At 35.0% G+C, this 22,718-nt stretch overlaps 1 protein-coding gene across 10 annotated transcripts in view; it reads right to left on the minus strand.

Annotated features, from left to right (window-relative positions):
• The window catches only part of GREB1 (growth regulating estrogen receptor binding 1), a 157,314-nt gene that overhangs the window by 23,059 nt on the left and 111,537 nt on the right, over nucleotides 1-22,718 (minus strand). For all 10 annotated transcript variants that reach the window (XM_031950668.1, XM_031950669.1, XM_031950670.1 and 7 more), the window contains 4 exons: nucleotides 12,657-12,759; nucleotides 8,427-8,585; nucleotides 4,713-4,855; nucleotides 847-1,008 (listed from right to left, as the gene is read on the minus strand). In XM_031950668.1, the coding sequence (XP_031806528.1) occupies nucleotides 847-1,008; nucleotides 4,713-4,855; nucleotides 8,427-8,585; nucleotides 12,657-12,759 (567 nt within the window). The remainder of the gene's footprint in view (nucleotides 1-846; nucleotides 1,009-4,712; nucleotides 4,856-8,426; nucleotides 8,586-12,656; nucleotides 12,760-22,718) is intronic.

Here is a 22,718-nt window from a genome sequence, read left to right on the forward strand (position 1 = left end):
TTCTTAAAATAATATTGCTGTTAACTGTATACAACATTCCCTTGGCTCTGCTCAGTTTGTTTTTCATTAGTGTTCTCTAATGCATACCCCACTCATTCCTTCCAATATACATTGTCTTCTCCAATTAGAATATTAGTACTTTAAAAATCTGTACTGTTTTGCTTTTTAGCATTTGACCCATAGTGATTGCTAAAAAATACTTTTATGAATAAGAGCTACATCTCTTTTATAATCTGTGAACCAAACCCTGAGGACATACTAATGTTGATTATCATAAAGAGGCTTTTCTCACATAAAATGTTACAAACTATTTTCTAAAGAAACCAAAAAGCTAGATAATTCTGAAAATAAGCAAACATCATAATACTAATTTGGAAGACTGGTAAAGGATTAGCAGATTGGGTCTAATTCCCCTTTCTGATGACCAGACCTCAAAATATCCACAAGAATATAGCTGAATTCATCAAAGATCTGAATTTTCATCTTATAGTTTATTTCCCTTCTTTGATAGTGATCACAATTCCTCTCTGCTTTAGCAGACATTTCATAAGTTGCTAACAGAAAAAGAAATCAGCAGCCTTAAGGGATGAGTCCATCTGAGCTCAGTTAATCTGATCCTTATGGGATACACACATAGACAAATCTTTTTCCAGCTTGGAAGATTTACTCTGGTGACATGGTTTTTTCAAAAATACTATATCACCTCCCCTATCATGAAAAAGCCTCCCCCCAAAAAATTAGGGAAAGACCAGGAAAAAGAAAGAGGAAATAATTCATCCTGTTACAAGTCCAAAAAGTAGAATTAGTATCTACTTTATATAACTATGTATCAGAACATCTACTTACCTTATCTGTGACTAGTGGTAACCTCATACTTTCCAATTGGCCTCCAGGTTGGCTGAAGACAAAATGGTGCTCCTTTGACTTGGGAATGATAAAGTGAAGCTGGATTTCCTCTCCTAGCATGGAGTAAGAGAAGGCAAAGGCGTGCAGGGTGGACTCATACAGCTAGGGTATAAGGGGGAAAGGACAGGTATTATCATCAGAACGCAATCTTACTTATCAGCAAAACATAGATACATATGTGACCATCACTATTTTGTGATTATCATATTTCTACCAAGACAATCTACGGATAGCAGAACAAAACCACCAGATGATCAGTGCAATGTATAGAAACTCCATCTTCCTGCCACCATGTCAATAACAACTTATCCCATTACAACAAAGCAAAAGACAACCTTAATTTTAACAAAATATTTTCTCTATTGACATCAAGAACTCTCCCATCCCTTTTAGACATTGGTCACCACTATCTCCCACCTCGTTTGCTGTTTTAGCAATAGAGTATTTATTTTATAAAGTTCATATTGAAAGACATAATGGAAAAGGGCTTCCATCATAAACCAAAATGATATTATTTGTTTAATAAAATGTACAAGCATAAAGGGATCCCAATCAATAATGTTTTATTAAGCCTTTGCCATGAGCATCATTCTGGGGGTGAGGAACCAAAAGATTTTTAAGATACAGGCACTGACATCAAGGACTTTACATGTTGCCCTATGCCTCCATGAATCTCCTAAATCAACCAGACAGAATGTTGTGTGTATATACAGATATATTTTATAAATCCTGGAAATTTAATGAAAAAATTTGGGCAAACTTCTTTGCCTTTCCATACCTCTGTTTCTTCATTCGTAACATAAAAGAATAGAATTAAATCATCTCTCTCTAAGGTTGCTCCTCTCTGTAAGAGCATGACTCAGAGTGGAATATCACTTCTGGCACATTAACAGAATTCAGAACAGCACCAAGTCACTGTGACATAACAGTGCAGTGGAAAGTGGAAGACATTTGGAATCAGAGGACCTGTGTATAAATCTCTGCTTCTCAATATCTATGTGGCCATCATCAAGTTATTTCAGGAACAAATTTCCTCTGTAGTAAAACCGAAGGAAGGTTGACTAAATGATTGTCCATAGCTCTTCAAGCCCTAAGATCCATAATTCTTCAATAATCCATAAAATATAAAACATTACCAATTATAAAGCCTCTCATTTATAGCTGTGAAACAACATTATACCAGAAGGTGTGGGTATGATGCACAAGTGGGAATAAAAAGTACATGAGATATGGAATCGAAGGACTTAAGTCTGAACTCAGATTTACTACCTATTCGACCTCAGTCAAATTATTTAATCTCCTTGGCCCTCAATTTCCTCATCTATAAAATGAAAGGTGAAAAATACAACACAGTATAATGTAAAGAACATTGGTTCTGACTTTAGAGTTATAGGCCTGAGTTGAAACCTCACCAGTGTTCAAGTAGTTAATCTCCATAGGCCTTAATTTCCTTTTCTCTAAAAAAAAGATATTAGACTAGAAAGCCTTTAAGGTCCCTTCTAATTCTAAACATATGTTCCTATGGACCTATGCTAGATCAGCTCTAAGGACTTTTTCAGCTCTGGATCCTATGATAATATTCTACATTCCACAGTCTAAATATAAGCCCCATGAATATACAACTGAGAATACAAGAAGGATCTGTTATTTCAGAATTTTAGAGAACTCCTGATATGGGAACTCCCTCCACCAACTACCCTTCTATGACTTCCATATTTAGAAGAGATTGGGGTGGACAAAAGACAATTGATTTGTCATTAAGTACTATTAAGTACTTATCAGAGGTTGAATGTGAACTTAAGTGACTTGAGTCTAGAAATCTAGAACTTCTTACCTATGTGGCTTTCAGGAAATCACAACTCCTGCACACTTCAATTCTGAAGGGGATGAACTAAAAAAATTCTACTTTCCATCTGGCACTGAATCCATAACGCTATAACCCTGTGATTCCTAAACTCTAAGCCCAGATCTTTATGGACTATTCTAGGTTACCACTTAGAAATATGCAAACGTAACTTTAAACACCAACTCTTTATCAACAAAATGTTTATTTTATATTTAAATGTATTATCCTCTTATCAGCTCTTTCTCTATATATATTTGCTGGTCTCTTTTATGGCTTTCCCCAGTTGAAAGATAAATTCTACAAGGGTCATGTCATAAGAATAGTTTATTCCCAAGATTAAACAGTGAATTATATGAAGCTAGTTCTAAGAATTCCAAGTTCAAATCTTCTCATAAAACCTAACCTGCCCTGAAAAGAAAAAAGGTAAATTTCCTAAGAGACGCTGTAAAAAGCAGCAGAAAGTCAGGTTGTATCTTTGTATTAATAACTCCCATGATTCTCTGGCTGAATGTGGCTCTGATATTTTGAAAAGGAGTACCAAAGGATACCCTTTATTAGTACATACTAAATACATAAGTATTCTTGTGTCTTTATTCATGTCTAACTTTGTGACCTGTTTGGGGTTTTCTTGACAGAAATACTAGAGTGGTTTGTCACTTCCTTCTTCAGTTCATTTTACAGAAGAAGAAACTGAGACAAAGTTAAGTGACTTGCCTAGGATCATACAGATAGTATGACCAGATATGAACTCAGAAAGATGAATCTTCCTGACTCCAGGTCCAGAATACTATCTATGGAGACACCAAGTTATCCTGTGTGGGTTAAAAGATGTCTTTTGGTGAGAAGGGGAAAGATCTATATCCTAAGTTTATAATTACCCATACTTATTTGTATAGTGATAAAATGCTATGTAGCACTATATTACTATATATCATATATTCTCTCATTGAATAATACATATTCTTCGAGCAGGAAATGAAGAAAAATATTTTTAGGATTTGCATTATTTTTTTTCATTCTATCTCAAAATAGAAATCCCATCACCTGCTGCGGCATCAAAATGCACTGTTTCCATGTCAAGGACAAAAAATTAAATTAAAAGTGCATTTTGCTATTTGCGTTTGATTAAAATAAAAGCAAGGAAGATCTATCCCTGACCAAATGCCTTTCTGACCCTCTCCATCCATCTCCATCTTTCTCTTCTTTATCTTTCTTGGATTAGGGTTTAATCAAAAGAAAAGGAAATCCTACATGTAAAAAATATGCAAAATTTCAATTGTCGATTGATACATTAAAAAGAACATGCATTTGGAATTGTAGGATTCAGCAGCTATTACTTGTGTCCTCTTGGGCCTCAGGCTCTTTATGTCTAAAAATCTGCAAGGGAAGGAGGGAATTAGATTAACTGGTCTCTAAGATCCTTTACAACTCTGACTTTTACAAACTTAGAAATTACTACAAATCTTTTACTTTTCCAACTCACAAATTCAGAAACAGAGGTTAAAACAATCCTTCCCATAAGCAATAAGAACCAATTTAAAGGAAAATTGAAAAATTAGCAAGTCTAGAAGTTAGAAGAACTAGATTCTATTAAGTTTTTGAGAGGGATAATTTTGAGTTAGTTACTATTCCTTATTAAATGTGGTATCAGAATCAAAAGAGTAGCTAGGGGCACAGTGGAGAGGGTGCCAGGCTTAAGACCTGCATTCAAATAGGACCTCAGACTCTTACTAACTGTGTCACTCCAGACAAATCACTTCACCCTGTCTGCCTCAGTTTTCTCATTTCATCAAATAAACTGGAGAAGGAAATGACAAACGGCTCCAGTATCTTTGCCAAGAAAACCCCAAATGAGATCATGAAGAGACATGAGTGAAATATCTGAACAACAACAACAAAAATCAGAACTAAAAATTTACTGAAGGTTGACAAATTTGACAAGGATTCAAATGCAACCTACCTGGTACCGTGGATTAAAGCCCAGATAGTGATGGCACTGCTCACAATGATGATAAGTGTTATAGGCTGCATATTTGGACAATCTCATTCGTGTCGTCTGCCGCCGTATATACAAATCCTCAGGTTTCCTGGTTGCTGATTTGTCTGCACAAAATCCCATTGTATTGTGAGATTAAACTCAGTTATAGAATATACACATTCTCTCCCCAAGTGCTTGTTTCCTTTAGTATTACTGGGTCACAATTAATTGAAGAGGGTTTTTCCTTATTTTCTAAGTTAGTCAATTTAAAGTTCATTTAGTCAAGAGATGGTTTTTGGTGACATGGGAACATAGCCTTATTAGTCAATAAATAAAACCTATTTATATGACAAAATCAAATATATCATCCCTCCTATCATTGTATGTTCTCACATACTTCAGTATACTATTCAGTCTCTGAATGGCTCATTATGAAGATGCTGTATTGATGTGCTACTAGGAACAGTTTGTAAAAATCCACAATTTAATCTTTAATTTTAGGTTACTTAAGCATTATTTATTTTTATTTTTCCACATTTAGCCCGGATGGAAATTAACATTACACCTCAATTTAAGATTTGGTGGTTTTTAATTAGATGCACAATGATATTGAAAACAGTATAGTAAGAAAAAGACAAGATTAGCATGAAGAATACTACTTTAAGCAGAGATAAATTGCAAGATGGTCACTTGAAAAGTATCATTTTAATATTTTCTGAGACCTCCTCCCTATTTACCTACTGGAATCCTGACCAACAATTATGAACTTTTTCACAAATCCAGCCTCACAGGATTCACTGAAAAATAAATTCCAGCTTGACCTCACATAAGCACAAATGACTTCACTACTATAAACCTTAATTTTCTCATCTACAAAATTAAATGATAATCCTTGTGTTGCCTATCTCACAGACTTGCTGTGAGACAAGTAATTTATGTACCTTATAGCAATTTAAAAAGAGAGTTATTATTTTAATGAACACTTTTTTAAATCATGACATTTATAACCAAGAAGGTTTTTCCCACTAGGCCCTGATGAATAGTTCTAATCACTTGCACTCACTTGCTTCATTTCTTTATGAAGTAAGGATCCAACAAGTAAAGTGATTATTGAATTGGAAACAGAAAATTGTTGGTTGGAAATATGTATTATAGATGTAGAACCAGAAGAAATCTTAGTGGTTACCTAGTTCAATCCCCTTTTTTATAGATGAGTATTCTGAGGACCAGGAAGGTTGGGGGATTTGCTAAGACCACCCTGGTAGTAACAATCAACTGAAAAGGACTCAAATCCAGGTCCTCTGGTCCCAAACCCAGCACTCTATTTGCTGCATCATCAGGGTAAACTAGGTGACAGTACAATGAATGCTATTATTATTGTAAAAACATTCAGGCTCAATTAAATAGCAACTTCTGCACATATGTACCACCATTATGGAGGCCTTTAATAATAACTGGTACAGTGGATAAAGCACTGAGCTTGGAATCAAGAATGCTCATCTTCCTGAGTTCAAACCTAGCCTCAGACACTAACTGTATGATCCCTAAGCAAGTCATTTAAACTTATTTGCCTCAATTTTCTCATCTGTAAAAGGAGCTGAAGAAGAAAATGGCAAACCACTCCAATATCATTGCTAACGAAAACTACAAATGGGATCACAAAAAGTTGGACACAATTTAACAGCAACAAATAATAATGACCTTCATGCATTATAAAAATCTGAATCTTTCAAAAATTGGTATTTCATTTTCCTAATTCTTAAAGTAAATAAATATTTTTTTCCAAATTCTTCATAATTAACAAGAGTTTCTATTCACCAAGATATTAGTTCTTTTTATTCTTTTTTTATTATAGCTTTTTATTGACAAAACATATGCATGGGTAATTTTTCAACAATGACCCTTGCAAAAACTTCTATTCCAACTTTTCCCCTCCTTCCCTCCACCCCCTCCCCTGGATAGAAAGTAGTCCCATACATGTCAAATATGTTAAAAGTACATATTAAATATATGTATACATATTTATACAGTTGTCTTGAGGCACAAGAAAAATCGGATTTAGAAAGAAGGTAAAAATAACCTGGAAAGAAAAACAAAAATGCAAGCCAACAATAACATAAAGAGTGTAAAAGCTATGTTGTGGTTCACAGTGTTGTGTTCATTACTGAACAATTGGAATTGATTTGGATCCTCTCATTGTTGAAGAAAGCCACTTCCATCAGAATTGATCCTCATATAGTATTGTTGTTGCAGTGTTTAATAATCTCCTGATTCTGCTCATTTCACTTAGCATTAGTTCATGTAAGTCTCTCCAAGCCTCTCTGTATTCATCCTGCTGGTCATTTCTTACAGAACAATAATATTCCATAACATTCATATACCACAATTTACCCAACCATTCTCCAATTGATGGGCATCCATTCAATTTCCAGTTTCTAGCCACTACAAACAGGGCTGCCACAAACATTTTTGCACATACAGATCCCTTTCCCTTCTTTAAGATCTCTTTGGGATATAAGCCCAGTAGTAGCACTGCTGGGTCAAAGGGTATGCACAGTTTGACAACTTTTTGAGCATAATTCCAAATTGCTCTCCAGAATGGTTGGATCCGTTCACAACTCCACCAACAATGCATCAGTGTCCCAGTTTTCCCACATCCCCTCCAACATTCGTCATTATCTTTTTCTGTCATCTTAGTCAATCTGACAGGTGTGCAGTTGTATCTCGGAGTTGTCTTAATTTGTATTTCTCTGATCAATAAGGATTTGGAGCACTTTTTCATATGAGTAGTTTCAATTTCATCATCCGAAAATTGTCTGTTCATATCCTTTGACCATTTATCAATTGGAGAATGGTTTGATTTCTTATAAATTAGAGTCAATTCTCTATATATTTTGGAAATGAGGCCTTTATCAGAAGCTTTAACTGTAAAGATGTTTTCCCAGTTTATGGTTTCCATTCTATTCTTGTCTGCATTAGTTTGTACAAAAGCTTTTCAATTTGAAATAATCAAAATTTTCTATTTTGTAGTCAATAATGATCTCTAGTTCTTTTTTGGTCACAAATTCCTTCCTCTTCCACAGGTCTGAGAGGGAAACTATCCTATGTTGTTCTAATTTATTTATAATCTCATTCTTTATGCCTAGATCATGAACCCATTTTGATCTTAACAAGATATTAGATTAACCCAATACTAACTAACCCCCTCACAATGTTAGATAGTCAAGCTTTTCATTACCATTATTCAACAAGTGCTGGGCTTCTGCTCAGCTCTTAATGCAATGGAAATAATCCTGGGTTTATAGTCAAAGAATCTGGGTTCAATTCTGCCATTTTGGGAGCAAGTCGGTTTTCTCAGAACTTCAGTTTCCCCTTCTGTGAAATATGGGACTGGGACTATACAATCTATAAGATCTCCTCCAACTATAAAACTCTGATGCCATGTACTTTCAAAAACTACTAGAGTGGTTCATTCCTTCCCTCTACTATTTATGATCTCAGGAGGATAAGGAAGTAACCCACAAATAGAAAAACTGAAGAGATACAATAAGGACAGGTTCCAATTTATTTTTACTTGGTTTTTCAATTCAACAATCACTGTTCAGCTAATCAAATTTCACTGTCCAATAAAAGACAAGAGAATAAAAATTAAACTTCCCTTTCATTGGAAAAATGCATGAATTTTCAAAGCCTTACCTTCACCCTTTACATTCTGGTGGCGTGAACAAATCAGACTGGCATCATCATACTTGGGATCATGAATAATGTAGTCAAAAGGCATTTTCTTAAAGGTCTCTAAGTCAGGCCAGGCATCACTGTGCTGAGGATAATGCCCCCCTGATTCTTCTCTTAAGTCTAAAATGGACAGAAATCAAGCAATGACAGAAAAGTCAGAGTATGATGACTTTATTATTTCAAATGCATGAAGGTTTTTTATTAATTACATACAGTTCTAGGTATTCCTGTGCTATTCCTCTTAAGCTATTTGGCTATGGCCAATGTTGAAGATTATTCTAATAATACAAGAGAAGGACGACTGATTGATCAATAATTAATTGCAATCATTTCAACTGGGGAAAAATGAAGGTTCTCTGGGTGGGAATTCTCAAAATCATAGAAGTTAAAAGTTGGAAAGGACCTCAGCAGGCAATTAGTTCAACCAATATACAAAAGAAATCAATCCCCACTGTAAAATACTTGATAAATGGCCAACTCTGATTGAAAATCTCCCTAGTCACTACCTATCAAGACAATCATCTCTTGGACAGGTCTAATTATTAAGAAGGTTTTTCTAAGATCAAGCAAAATTTACCTCTTTGCAAAATCCACTCATTACACTACAGGTTCTCTGAGGCTAAACAGGAAAAGATTATGCCTTCCTCATATCATATCTCTTCAAACATTAGAAAATGGCAATCATGCTTTCTCTACTTCTCTTTTTCCAAGTGAACTATGCTCAGTTCCTTCAACCAATCCTCAGATTATCATAAATTCAAACCCCTTCACTAGTTGCCCTTTGACATATACTTACTGGTTTATCAGTATCTTTTTTAATCCAGAATGCCCAGAACTGAGTACTATATTCCAGATGAGTTCAGAAAGTTTCTGAAAGTTCTGAAAGAGGGACTCTGATTTCTATATTCCTGAAAGGTTTTCTCCTCTTAAAGTAATCCATGATCACATTGGCTATTTTCTCTAGCTAAAATAGACTCTAACAAAACAAGATACAGCCAACTATATACAAACATTCACATGCCCACAAAACACTGAGACTAGTAAACTGAACCTCTTGGTGAATCCAAGTTTCTGTATTTTACCTTGATATTCAATCCCTGCCATTTACCTGCAGACCTTGATTTTCAACCTAATTGATACTGATTCTGATCTTGCTTCTGTTCCCAATTACAATATCTCTCTGATCTTTTAGCTCCATGACCCAAAGCCTTGGTATTATGCTTCTAGACTCAATTTATACACATATTATCCAGAAAACCTTATGTCCAATGAATAAACTACTTAACATTTTTCAAGCTCATACTATTTGTCAGACACTGTATCACATACTGTTAATACAAAGACAAAAATGAAAAAGCCCTTCCTTCAAAAAGCCTACATTTTACCTGACAGAAGAAAACTTGAAAATAAATACATACATATACAATATATATAAAATAAATGGGGCAGGAATATAATACTGGACTAAGAATCCGAAAGACTTGGCTTTCAATGCTGCCTTAATGTGATACTAACCAAGTTACTTAACACTCTTGTCTGCCTCAGTTTCCAGACTCCATGATCTCTAAGGCCCCTACCAAACTCCAAGTCTATGATCCTATCACCGATAACCCTATGAAATACTAGGTAGATTTAGGAAAGGAAAAATTACTAGTTTGGGGTTGGGAGGGGGAAGTGGTCAGGGAAGGTTTCATGAAGACAGTAAGGCTTGTACTAAACCTTGAAAGAAATAAAAACTGGTAAGAGGTAGTCAAGTAGGGAGTTTATTTCAAGCATGGAGCAGGGGCAGCCAGTGCAAAGGCACAGAGATGGGAAATAATATATTGTTCATGAAAAACAGCAAGAAAAAGAGTTTGGATGGTTCAGAGAATAGGAAGAAAGAGTAATGGAGGAGCAGGAAGAGCATTAATGTGTAATACAAGAAAAGTCGCTTAGGATAATGTAGTGAAGGGTTGTATTTGCCTAACAGAGAAATTTCTATTTTATCTTAGAGGAAATGAGAAGCCACTGGAATTTAATGAAATAGAGTAATGAGTAGTGACATGACCATTCTTATACTTTAAATCACTTTGACACTTGTACAAAGGACGGATCATATAAGGAATAAATTGCAAGCAGGAAACAAAATTAAGATGCTATTACATAGTTAGAGCATGAGGAGATCACAGTATGAATGAGGATGGTAACCATGTAAACAAAGAGAAAGGGGTCGCAGGGATGCTACAGAGGTAGAAATGCAAGATTTGGCAGCTGAATGAATAGGTGGGCTGGGGAAGAGTGCAGAGTTAAGTATAATATGCCGGTTCTTAAAAAAGTGACAGCATGTTGCCCTTAACTAAAATACAGATTCAGAAGCAAGGTAGGGGGAGCAGAAATAATGAATTTTGTTTTAGATATACTGACTTTGAAATGTCTATGGGACATCCAGTTTAACACATAATATTTATATATAATAGTTAGGATTTATGTAGCATAAGATTAAGATTTGTATATTTGTTATCTTATTTGAAATGTTTAATAAGCAGTTGTTGATATAGGATTATAACTCAGAAGAAGCTAAAGCTAGAGAGACATATAAACATTATATACATACATATAACATATGTGTATACAAACTCGTTTATTTATATGCACACACATGCATATCGTTGGTTGTCCCAGTCATTTCAAACTCATTAAGTCTAAAGCAAAATTCATTACCTTACCCCCTCCTCCCTTCCAAACTCCTCTATTTTTTCATATGTGCCTGTGTGTGCATATACACACTATGTACATATATATATATATACATATGTTCACAGATACTAATGCATTTAAAGCTGCATGCATGCAAACTGCACATACATATTTTATGCATGCAATGTATAACGTATATATGTACATAATACATTGTGCATTTTGTATAGTGATATTGTTCAGTCATTTTTTTTTTCAGTCACATCCAACTTTTTGTGACCTCATTTTGGGGATTTTCTTGGCAAAAAAACTGGTAGGGTTACCATTTCTTTCTCTAGTACATATAGTATATATGCAAAAATACGTATGCATATATACATATACACAAACATATGCATGCAGACATATGTATGGGTATGTACAAGCACACATACACTAGGAATTACCCACATAGTGATAGCTGAACCCATGAGAGCTGTTGAGGTCTCCAAATGAGCAATAGTAGAAAGGAAAGAGAAAAGGTTCCAGGACAGAGTTTTGGGGACACTCAAAAATTAGGAGCATGATATAGATGTTCCCAAACCAGGAAGACTTCAACCATCATCATGGGTCTTAAATAATATGACACAACCCAAATTGCCTCCCAGTCCCTTCCAGCCTTCATTCTTGGAAAGAAGAGCAAGTGTGCAGTGATAACCTTACAGAACTAGAAAAAGAAGACTGAATTTTAACTTAGCACAGCCATAGCCCTTCATAATCTAGCATTTAAAACCCTTTTACAAATTGGTTCCATCCTACTTTTCCAGTCACATTACATCTTCCTCTCTTTCACACACTTTGACTCCTCTGTAGCTTATATAAATCATTATATTTCCTCTTTCTCTCTGCTCTTTAACAGCACTGACCCTTGCTCCTGCATGTAACATATATGTTCCCTTTGCACATTTCCAGCTCTTAGAATACCTAGTTTCCTTCAAGACTCGGTTCACATAGCATCTTCTGCCCCAGGACTCTCCAATTTCCTCAGCTGCTAGAATGCCTTCCTCTCAACCCCCAGTTTGCATTCTCTAAAAATTGTATGTCTTCTACATATTTACAAATGTGTACATTGTCTCCATCATTAATATGTAAGCTCCTTGAAGTTAGGTTCTGTTTCTCTTTTACCCTCACATACCCAGCATCTTATATAGTGTTTGGTCCACAAATAAATGGTTGTTGATTGATTGATACAATACAGTTCTTGCCAAGAGTTTGTAGATAAGAAATAAAAGAACTATAATACAGGGCATAATGTTTTCTAACTTAGCCTGTCAAGCAATTTATTGAAAATGCTGCTGAGCATCTATCATATATTTTGCTCAACATTAATCCTTAGGGATAAAGAGATGAATAGGGCATATTCCTTGAACTTTGGGAATTTACAGTCCCTCAGGATATAAATGACATAAAGAAACTTCAATTGATCATTTGATAAATAAAGTTTCTGATTACAAATGTGGCCAAGTGATGACTTACTGATATTGATCTCTTCTTCATCATAGACATCAACCTCTGTCAGACGGATGAGCATCCTAGACAAGATGCTGAGGAACTGAAGATAGGCGCCCGTCTTTCCTATCTGTAAATGCACAAGAGAAAGTGCTAAGTGGATAGTTGAACCAAGAGGCAGCATGAAATCCTGAGCCTAACACTTGGTCTTACAGTGGTCATATTAACCAACATGTTAAACTGGACCATTTTAGGTAGTATCTTTAAAGAATGTTAAGGGTTAGTAAAATATTTTTCTCTCATAAATATGTTAGTCAGAGACAATGAGTGTTCTTAACCTCAATTTTAAAATGAGGTGATTGAGACTCAAAAACAAAACTAAGTGATCTCCCAGAATCACACAGTCAGGACTGCATTTCTTGATTCCAGGTCCAACTATACCACAATACAGTAACAAGTTTTTAAGTTTTATGTAGTTTTTTAACTGATTTAGCAAGCAAGATTAAAAATAATATTCTCTCTTAGATACCAGTCTGAGATATAATGTATAATATATAGAAATTTAATGGGAGTACATTAAAATGGAAAAAAAGGTTTTCTATCTTAATAATTACATCTCTAATCCCATGAAATCCTGGATGAGTGAAAAACAAAGTAACAATTCTATCCTCTCTTTCCTGAAGGGATACTTGGGGAGACCACTCATAACGAATCTAAGAGCACTTTAAGGACATGTCCTTAAGCTAGAAAATGTTAAGATAGACCCAACTAATAATCTTAAATTCAATAAGTATATATTAAGTACCTACTATATGTAAGATACTATCCTAAGCTTTAGGAATACAAAGACAAAAACTTTAAAAAACCCTCTCCCCTGAAAGAACTCATATTTTACTAGGGAGCTCAATAAATAGAAATCTGTACCTGGAGTCAGGAAAACCTCAGTACAATCTGGCCTTAGATATTCACTAGCCCTGTGGCTGAGGACAAGTCATTTAACTAGTCTACCTCAGTGTCTTCCTCTACAAAATGGGCCTTAAAGTAGCACTCATTTCCCAAGGTTAGTGTGAGGATAAAATGAGACAATACTTGTAAAGAGCTTTACCAAACCTTAAATCACCATAAAAATACTTAGTATTGTTATTATGTAAACATATAAACACAAGAAAAGGAAAACTGAGGAAAGACTAGCAAAAAAGAGGTGAGCAGAAAAGAGGAGAAATAGAAATCACTCAACCAATAAGCATTTATCATGTGCCAGGCACTCTGCTTGGTGCTAAAGATACAAAGAAAGAAATAAAATTTCCTGTACTCAATGAGTTTATTCTACAGGAGAAGATGATATATACATATATAAATGTATAGGCTATACTCTGGATATAAGTATAAATAAGTACTTTTTACATAAGCATTTTATGTATATAAAATAATACAAAATAAATACGAAGTAATTGAGATAGGAAGGTTTTTATGTAGGAGTTGGCATTTCAGTTGTGCTTTGAAAGAAGTAATTGTTTCTAGCAGGTGAGGATAAAGAAGAAGTGAATTCTAGGCATGGAGGACAACCTGTGCAAAGACATAGATATAGGAGACATATATATGAGGAACAGCAAGGCTAGATTACAGAATTATGTTAAGAAGCATAAGGTGAAATAAGAACCACAAGATAGAATTAAGGCAGGTTGTAAAGAATTTTGAATGCCAAATGAAGGCATTAGTATTTGTCTTAAAAGACAATAGGAAGTCAGTGGAGTATACTGAGCAGAAGAATGTCATGGTCACAGCTGTGCTTTAGGACTATTAGTCTGCCAGTTGTGGGGGGGGAATATACTAAAGATGGAGAGAGAGAGAGAGAAAGATCAATTAAAGAAATTTCAGTACTTTAGGAGAGAAGCATTAAGGGATGAAGTCTGGCAGCAGCCATAATCCAAGAAAAGAGAATGAATGGGAGAGACAGTACATGGAATCTATATTACTTGGCACTTCGTGGATGTGGAGGAAACAAGGAAAGATAAAGGAGGGTAAAAAGTCAGAAATGACAACCAAGGTTGATTGGAAGAATAGTGGTGCTTATGACAGAAATAGGGAATTTTGAAAGGGGAAGCAGGTTGAAAGGGGAGTTCTGTTTTCAACAATTCTGAATATTCGATGCCTACTTTTTAAAAAGGCAGTTTGGTGACAATGGGTTATGTGGAATTGCATCTTGGGACAGAAACAAGTGTGAGATATACAGAAATGGGAGTCTTAAAGATGATGAATGATTTACTGGAAGATTAATTGCAAATGAAGGAGTATTCCTGAGAGAAATTTAAAGAGAAAAGAACCAAGACACAGCTTTGGATATACCTACAATTTCGCAGTAAGATATAGATGATGATTATAAGGAGAAAATAGGAACCAAAATCATTTCATGGCATTCTGCCGAATTAATGTTGTAGTAATCCACAACTATCTGGTGGACTAAAAAGTCTCAAACCCCCATGTAAGGACATAGGAAAGTAGATAGTCTCACCTTCTATTGTAACAATTATTTTCTGCAAAAGGGTTAAAATCAATCAGGTGCCCTCACAAAGTTCAGTACTGATATGAGCATCCAGAAGCTGCTTACAAAATGACAAACTAATCTAAGTTAGAAATGGAGTAGGTCAAAATTTCTGTGACTATTAGCAATGGAAGTGGGCCTATAAATGGTCACAGCACTTCCATCTTGGACAAAATAGGAAAATTAAGTCTCAAAAAATGTCTAATCCCTCTTTTATATAACAATTAATAGGACACATGGAATGTCAGAGATAATTCTCAGAAAAGTTACAATATGGGCAAAGGTTCTTTTTGATGTTTTCTTCAGAATCTTCCCTTCCAACCAGGGATTTTATACTGCCCCCCAAGAATTCACAATCCTCATTAGCTATACCAGCAGCACCAAATATAGTAATAAAGACTTATCCTACTTTTAAGTTTTCACATCCTAAACCAAGGATGTTCAGCAATGAACCAAGGAAGGTATTATCTCATTTTAAAGAATTGGTTCATAATAAGGCATTTAAACCTCTCTAGAAGAGAAGAGTCATTGCCAAAGAGTTTTGTTAGCCCCTATGAATTTCATATTGATTGGAATTGAGGAAAGAAGGATATTTATTAGTAGAGGGACATCTTGATGCCCCTTTTCCATTTCTTCCCTTCAGAATACATACCAAAAAACAGAAAACAATTATGTGGTGCCATATTTATGGCACCTTCCCCCAGGTACTTTTCAGGGTACTTTTTTACTACTTTCCCTCCTTTATGTCTCAGATCTATATATTATAAAATAGTTCACAACAAAGGGCCTATAAAGAAAAAGGAAAACAAGAAGGGGAAAGATCAGATAATGATGAATTTTCCTTGAAATTCTGACAAATAATTTATGGCTTTGGCAAAAAAATTGGATTAAATAACAACAGAAAAAACTATCTACTTGATTCAGCTTAGTTTTGTTTCCTTTTCTTATAGCTGAAGGTAGTCATTTCTTTATTCTCAATTAGACATTCTGCCTTTAATGAAGGCACTTTGTCCTAATCAGTAAATAATAATTTGACATTAATGAAACTTCACTCATTGTACAACTCTTAAGAGACCCCAACTTAACACTGTCATGATGTTCAAGTATCATAACTAAAGTACCTTATCTTATTCATCAATTTCTCATCCAATGCTTCAAAATCATTAGCAATGCCATTCTTTCTGGTAATATCATCTGTACCCATGTAAATCAAGATAAAGATTGATGGAGTGGGGAGGAAATTGAATTTAGAATCCAAGGGACTTGGTTTGAAAACTGACTGCCATTTAGTGGCTGTATGCCTCTGGTGAGTTCTCTGAGCATTTTAGTTTCTTCATCTGAAAAGTGAAGTGATTGATGATGAATTTTAAGTTGCCGTCCACTTTGAAATCTGTAATTCTATGAGTCATCATTAGGTTGGAAAATTCTCAAGACCTTTTCCATCCCATTCCAGCTATATAACCCAAGTAGACATTATAATCGCTATTGTTAGTACTAGTAAAATATTTATTTATGTGCTCTTTAGTAGGAAATCACTTGTCTCTTCTGATACTAACTAATCAGAGAAAAAGCCTTGAATAGTAGGTAGATCACTGAATTTGGAGTCACAAAATACTGGGTTCAAAGAGCACTTATTTACTGGTTATGTGACTATGATTTTCTTCATCTCTCTGAGCCTAGTATCACATCAATAATCTAGTTTCATCATCAGTAATCTGAAAATATTATTTTTTAGTCCTTACATTTGAAGGTTCTTTGGGGGCTCTCAATGAAATAACAGGCATTTTTCTAAACGTTCCCATACTACCTGTTCTCCACCCTCTAGCACCAACCAGAGTTCAGACTTCTCCCCCTGGGACTTTGAGCCCTGATTGACTAGAACTCACCTTTCCTGGTCCTCTGGTCCACCCCACCATTTCTGAGACATCTTCTCCCTTCTACTCTTTTTGCCATACCTCCCACCCCCAAAAGTTCCAAAATCTAGCTCTGAGAATAACAATTAAATCAATATTCACATTCATGAAAAGGACATATTAATGATCTGCCGTATGGTTCCAATCAGCATTTCCTAGAACTTCAAGTCCAAATCATCCTTACCATTTAATACAGGGTTTGAAACCAAGTAATTGCTTAAAACGTCTTTATTCATAAACATATATATATATATCCATATATATTTGCAAAACTCAAAAGTGCAATACAAAAATCATCTATTATACTTATCTCTTGCATGGTGGCACATAAGGTTCAGGCTTTAGGAAAAGCCTTATTACTGTTACTTAGCTCTTTATACACAACTCCCTTTAAATACACTGAGGGTTCATCAAACTAGCTTTCTTTCTATACGGCATTTCATCTCCTGACTTTGTGACAACATGGGCTATCCCACACACTTGGAATGTATTCCCTCCTCACTTCCATCTCCTAGGATACCTACATTCCTATAAAGCTTGGCTCACTTACAGTCACCTACATAAAACCTTTCCTGATCCACCTGGATGCTAGTACTTCAGACCCTAATTAGCTTGCCTTTATTTTGTATAAGCTTGTATGTGTATATGTTGCCTCCCCCAACTTAATCTGAAAACCAAGACTATTTTATTTTTGCTTTCTTATTCCCAGCACCTAACAGTGACTGATAAATAATTGGCATTTAATAAAATATTTGTTGAAGGGATGACTGAATGAGTGATATATAGTTTCCTGCTCCTCTTTTGCCACCCTCCTTTGCCCTCCAACCTCATAACACATGTTTGAATTGCCCTTTCTTTTCAGATCAATCAATCAAGTATTTATTATGCAACTAAATACCAGGTACATGTCTATATTATCTAAGTGCAATAAACACAATGAAAAAAATATGCCTGTTCAAGCAGAGCTTTATATTTTAATTACAGTGACAAGTTAATATGAATATATTCAGACTAAATATAAATACAGTAAAAAATAAGTTCAATTAATTTTTATTCTTCTTTGTTTTACATTGAAAAGTTTTTTCCATTGTTTTAAAGAAATAGTTCATTCCTGATAAGCTGGAAAATGAAGCAGTATTCTTCAAGTCCTATTACCTTGTCTTTTAAGGGAGTAATGAATTTGCACTTCTAAACATAGGTCACAGCTGCCTTGCCACAACAGGAATATACACATCACATATTCTATGAGAGTCTTCGCAGAATTCTTCTAGATTCTCCATATTTGGTAGAAGCAAGATCCCTTCAGTCCTGTGTCCTTCTTGCTAAAAGGCCTACTGGCCAGCTTCCCTGGAGAACTCATTAATCTCACATTGAAGACTTTCCACAGGAAAACTCTAATTTACCTTTCTAGTCTTGGTACATATTATTCCTCTTTCATTCTCTATATTCTAGCCAAGTCAAGCTACTAGCTGTAGAGTCCACTTTTCCTCTCCACTCTTTCATTATTTGCTTGCTGAAATATTCCTTTTACTTCAAGGTACAACTAAGGTCTCTCTTTCATGATCCTAACAACTAAAAATATTTCTACTTCATGTCATTACACTCTGTCTATATTGTTTCTTTGTTCTTATCACATGTTGATTATACCCTATATGACTTCATTAAATAATACTCCACCTTATCAGGAAGTTACTTGAGGGCAGGAATTGTGTTTTTTCTTATCTGTTTCCTTACAAAAAGCACAGTGCTAGGTATAGAGTAGGCATTAAAATTAATTTTTCTTGAATTGGAGTCATTCATTCAAGAAGTTATTCAACACATACAGTGCTAGGCACTAGAGGTAGAAAGACCAAAAAAAAAAAAAAAAAAAAAACCTATTGTCAAGGAATTTACATGTCACTGCAAGATCATAAAGATATATAAATTATCTACATGCAGGCATGCATATCTGAAAAAAATTAAGGGAAATTTGAGAATAAGTAGCACCTGAGAAAAATCAGAATAAGGTTCCTGTAGAAGACAGCACTTAAGCTAAGCTTTAAAGAAAGCTTTAGATGCTAAAAGGTAATGATGAGGGAGTTCTTTCCAGGCACAGAAATGAATGGAATGGAATGCAGGAGAATCAGTAATTAGGTTAATTTGGCAGGGACATACGATGTAGGATGGTAATTCGACGAATATTATTCAATGAACAAGAAAGTCCACTGTCTGCTGAATCTACAAAGTTCAATCAAGAAAACAAGTATTTATAAAGTATTTCTTAGGTTCCAGGTACTGTGCTGGCACCAACATTAAAAAATGCTCAGGAGATTATTACCAACACACTGCTACCCTCCCTGATGGTATACTCAACAGCGTAGAGAAGAGACATGGGATGTTGACTACCTGATTATGGAAAGAAGAAAATTACGGTTATAATTAGGTGAAGGTTCCTTTAAATCAATGCCTGAGAGTATGAGATATCCTCTTGTTTCACCCTGCAGTAATATCTATGAACTCAAGCAGTTTGAATTCCAAGGGACACACTGGAGCTTTTGGTAGAATCTTAACTATATTTTTATTAAATTCCCTTACGCAAGTGACCATCTGAGAGACCTTTTCCCCTAGCAATAGGTTTCCAAAAATATTTTAGAGGTCATTAAAAGCCTTGGGAGAGAAATTTTAAAGGACTATATTAAATTGGAAACAGTTTTAACTAAATCACTGAGACAGCTGGCATGGTGAGGAGACATCAATATGTGTGTAGTTGCAGAGCAAATGAACAGTGTCTTTTTGCTTCAGAGCTAATCAAAATAAAAGTGATTAATAAATGAGTCTAAATAGAGCAATCTGCTTTCTGTGAAGCTTTTCTGGTATTCCTAAAATAGATAGCAAATGAAAAGTGAAAGAGATTATCTTTCTAGAAAATGAGAAATGACATAGAACACTAATTCCTGAGAAATGAGACAAACTTCTTACCTTTTCTTAGGATGCATGCATTTATATATGTCAAGAAATAAAAAAGGCCAAAATAACTTGATACTAAAATGGTTTGCCATTTTCTTTACCAGCTCATTTTAAATATGAGGAAATGGAAGCAAACAGCAATAAGTGATTAGCCCAGGGTCACACAGTTGGTGTCTAAGGCCAGGCAAGTGTATGTGTATATGTGTGTGTGTGTCCATATACATGTGTGTATATTCGTCCATGTGCATTTATGTTCATGTGTAGCATGTGTGTATGCATACATGCATGCATGCACACATACATTTTCAAACTTTAAAAGTACCAGCCAGCACTTTAGCCATTATTTTCTGATCTGTATATATGTTGTGATTCCCCAATAGAACATAAGCTCCTTGAGGACAGGAACTATTTCAATATTTGTCTTTGTATCCCCAGTGACTAGAAGAGTATCCTGCATGTAACAGACCCTTAAAAATGTTTTCTGCATTGTTGATTTGGGGGTGTCAGAAATTATAAAGCTATAAACAGCTGGGTTGGATTTCTTCAAACTAAATGTTAGATGAAGAGAGTCAGTGTCTTGATTGCTAGACATTTTCTATACAAATCAAGATTTTTTTTTGCTTTCCTTAGTACTGTTGACACAGAATCACATTTCAGATAGGTTGTAACAGTGAGAAAAATGATATAAGCATGTTGAAACAAAAAGGACTTCCAAAGAATCATAGACTATAATTATAACTAGAAGAGCCTCTAGAGATAATTCAATCCAACTTTCTTCATTTTCTAGTGGGGGGGGAGTAGGACTCCAAAAAGAGAAACTATTTAACCAATGTCAGATAACTAGTAAGTGGCAGAGCTGGGAATAACAGAGCGAGTCTTAAGGTAGCTTGTCCAGGATTCTTCTCACTATACATGAACTTAAAGCTCCTTGGAGATACCATAAAATTTCCATCACTGGGAATTAAAGGAAAGAAAAAAAAACAAGCTTGGGCCACATTAAATGTTTTGATCAATTATATTTGTAGAAATCATTTAATAGTAAAAACACTAGACAATTAATGAAGACCAGAGTGTTTAGTAATCAATCAAAGTAAAATCTCTGAAAATCTTTAGCAATGTGACCTTTTAATATGGCAAAGTGATGTATGCCTGTATTAGCATCTGTATATTCATTCTTGCTGGAGTGGAAAGGGTACTAAATTGAAAAACAGAATTGCATGTTAACCCTGATTCTATGCTTTGTAAAATGGAGTATCCTGGCTTCAACAGTCAAAAAGCTAACTTAGGGTTTGAATCACTCACCAAGTCACCTCACCTCTAAATCTCTCTCACCCATATAACACATGATTTTATGAAGCATGTACTAAATCAGAGGATCACAGAGGGAGAAGAAATCTTACAGAGAGCACCTCGTTGCAAAAAAAAATTCATTTTCTACATGGAAAACTTAAAACTTGAAAATGGTAAGCAATTTACCCAAGTTCACATAATAAATAAGTCAACCTAGCTAAAGCAGTACAAGGCAGAACAAGTCAAACCACCACTACTTCTTTGACCAGCATCTTCCCTTAAATGAAGATAGCCCCACACCCTGAACTAAAGAGCAATCCTTCCAGCCCAGTGCCCATAAAGCTATCCTGGGAACAATCCTGTGGAAATGCAATTTGGTAACTCCTCCTGCAGGTGCTAGCACAACATTTATTGAAGACCAAGAAAAGCCAAATGTTTCAACATCAGAGACTGAAAGATGGAGATGACATTTTAAAAAGACATTAACATTCACTTCATCACCTTAAGAACTATGAGACCTTTCCACCTAACTTACAGCTGAAACTCCATTTATGTTGCCTCTTCTATTAAATATAGAAGCTCCTAGAGAATAGGGACTGTCTTAATTTTCTATTTATAACCCTAGCACTTAGTATACCTCTTTTCACATATCAACGGCTTAAATGCTTCATTCATTCCTTCAAATGGCAAATTCTAGGTTAGGGCATTAACGCTAATTTGATGTGTGATCTGCAGTAATCATTTAATTTTCTGTTCCTTGGTTTCTTTATCTGTAATTTGAAAATAATTTCCTATTTCGTTGGATTGTTATGGAGATGATAGATAAAACTGATGAGAAAATGATCTGATAAATACACAGAATCACACCTACTCTTTGTAAACCATGATTTAAGATTTTTCTCTTCATCTCTTCATCTTCATCATCTTCAAGATGATGCCAATATGTAAGTTTCACCCAAGAAAACTAACACAAGTAGTACATAGACTGGATACAGTGATTCAATGACCTTTCTTACGATCAGCTACAGAGTTTGATCTCAAATCAAAATAAGCTTATATTTTTTTTTAAATACAGGTACCATCACTACAGCTCCACTGATAGTAATGATCTTTTTCCATTTGTATAGCAACTTAGAGCTCTTATTTAAATGGCATCCATCCTGTGAGGTAGAGGGCAAATAATACAACCCCCATTTTGCAGATAAAAGAAGCTGAATCTTGAGAGATGTCAAGTGAATTATATCATCATATGGCTCATATAGAGTGAAGAAAGACTAGAACCATAGACTTCATGGTCACAGGATTTCAGAACCAGAACAGATGTTAGAGATTATCTAATCCATTTATAGAGGAGGAAACTAAGGCAGTAAGTACAATGACCAGATCAAAATTCTACAG

The sequence above is a fragment of the Sarcophilus harrisii genome, chromosome 2 (genome assembly GCF_902635505.1).
Source record: "Sarcophilus harrisii chromosome 2, mSarHar1.11, whole genome shotgun sequence".
NCBI lineage: Eukaryota > Metazoa > Chordata > Mammalia > Dasyuromorphia > Dasyuridae > Sarcophilus > Sarcophilus harrisii.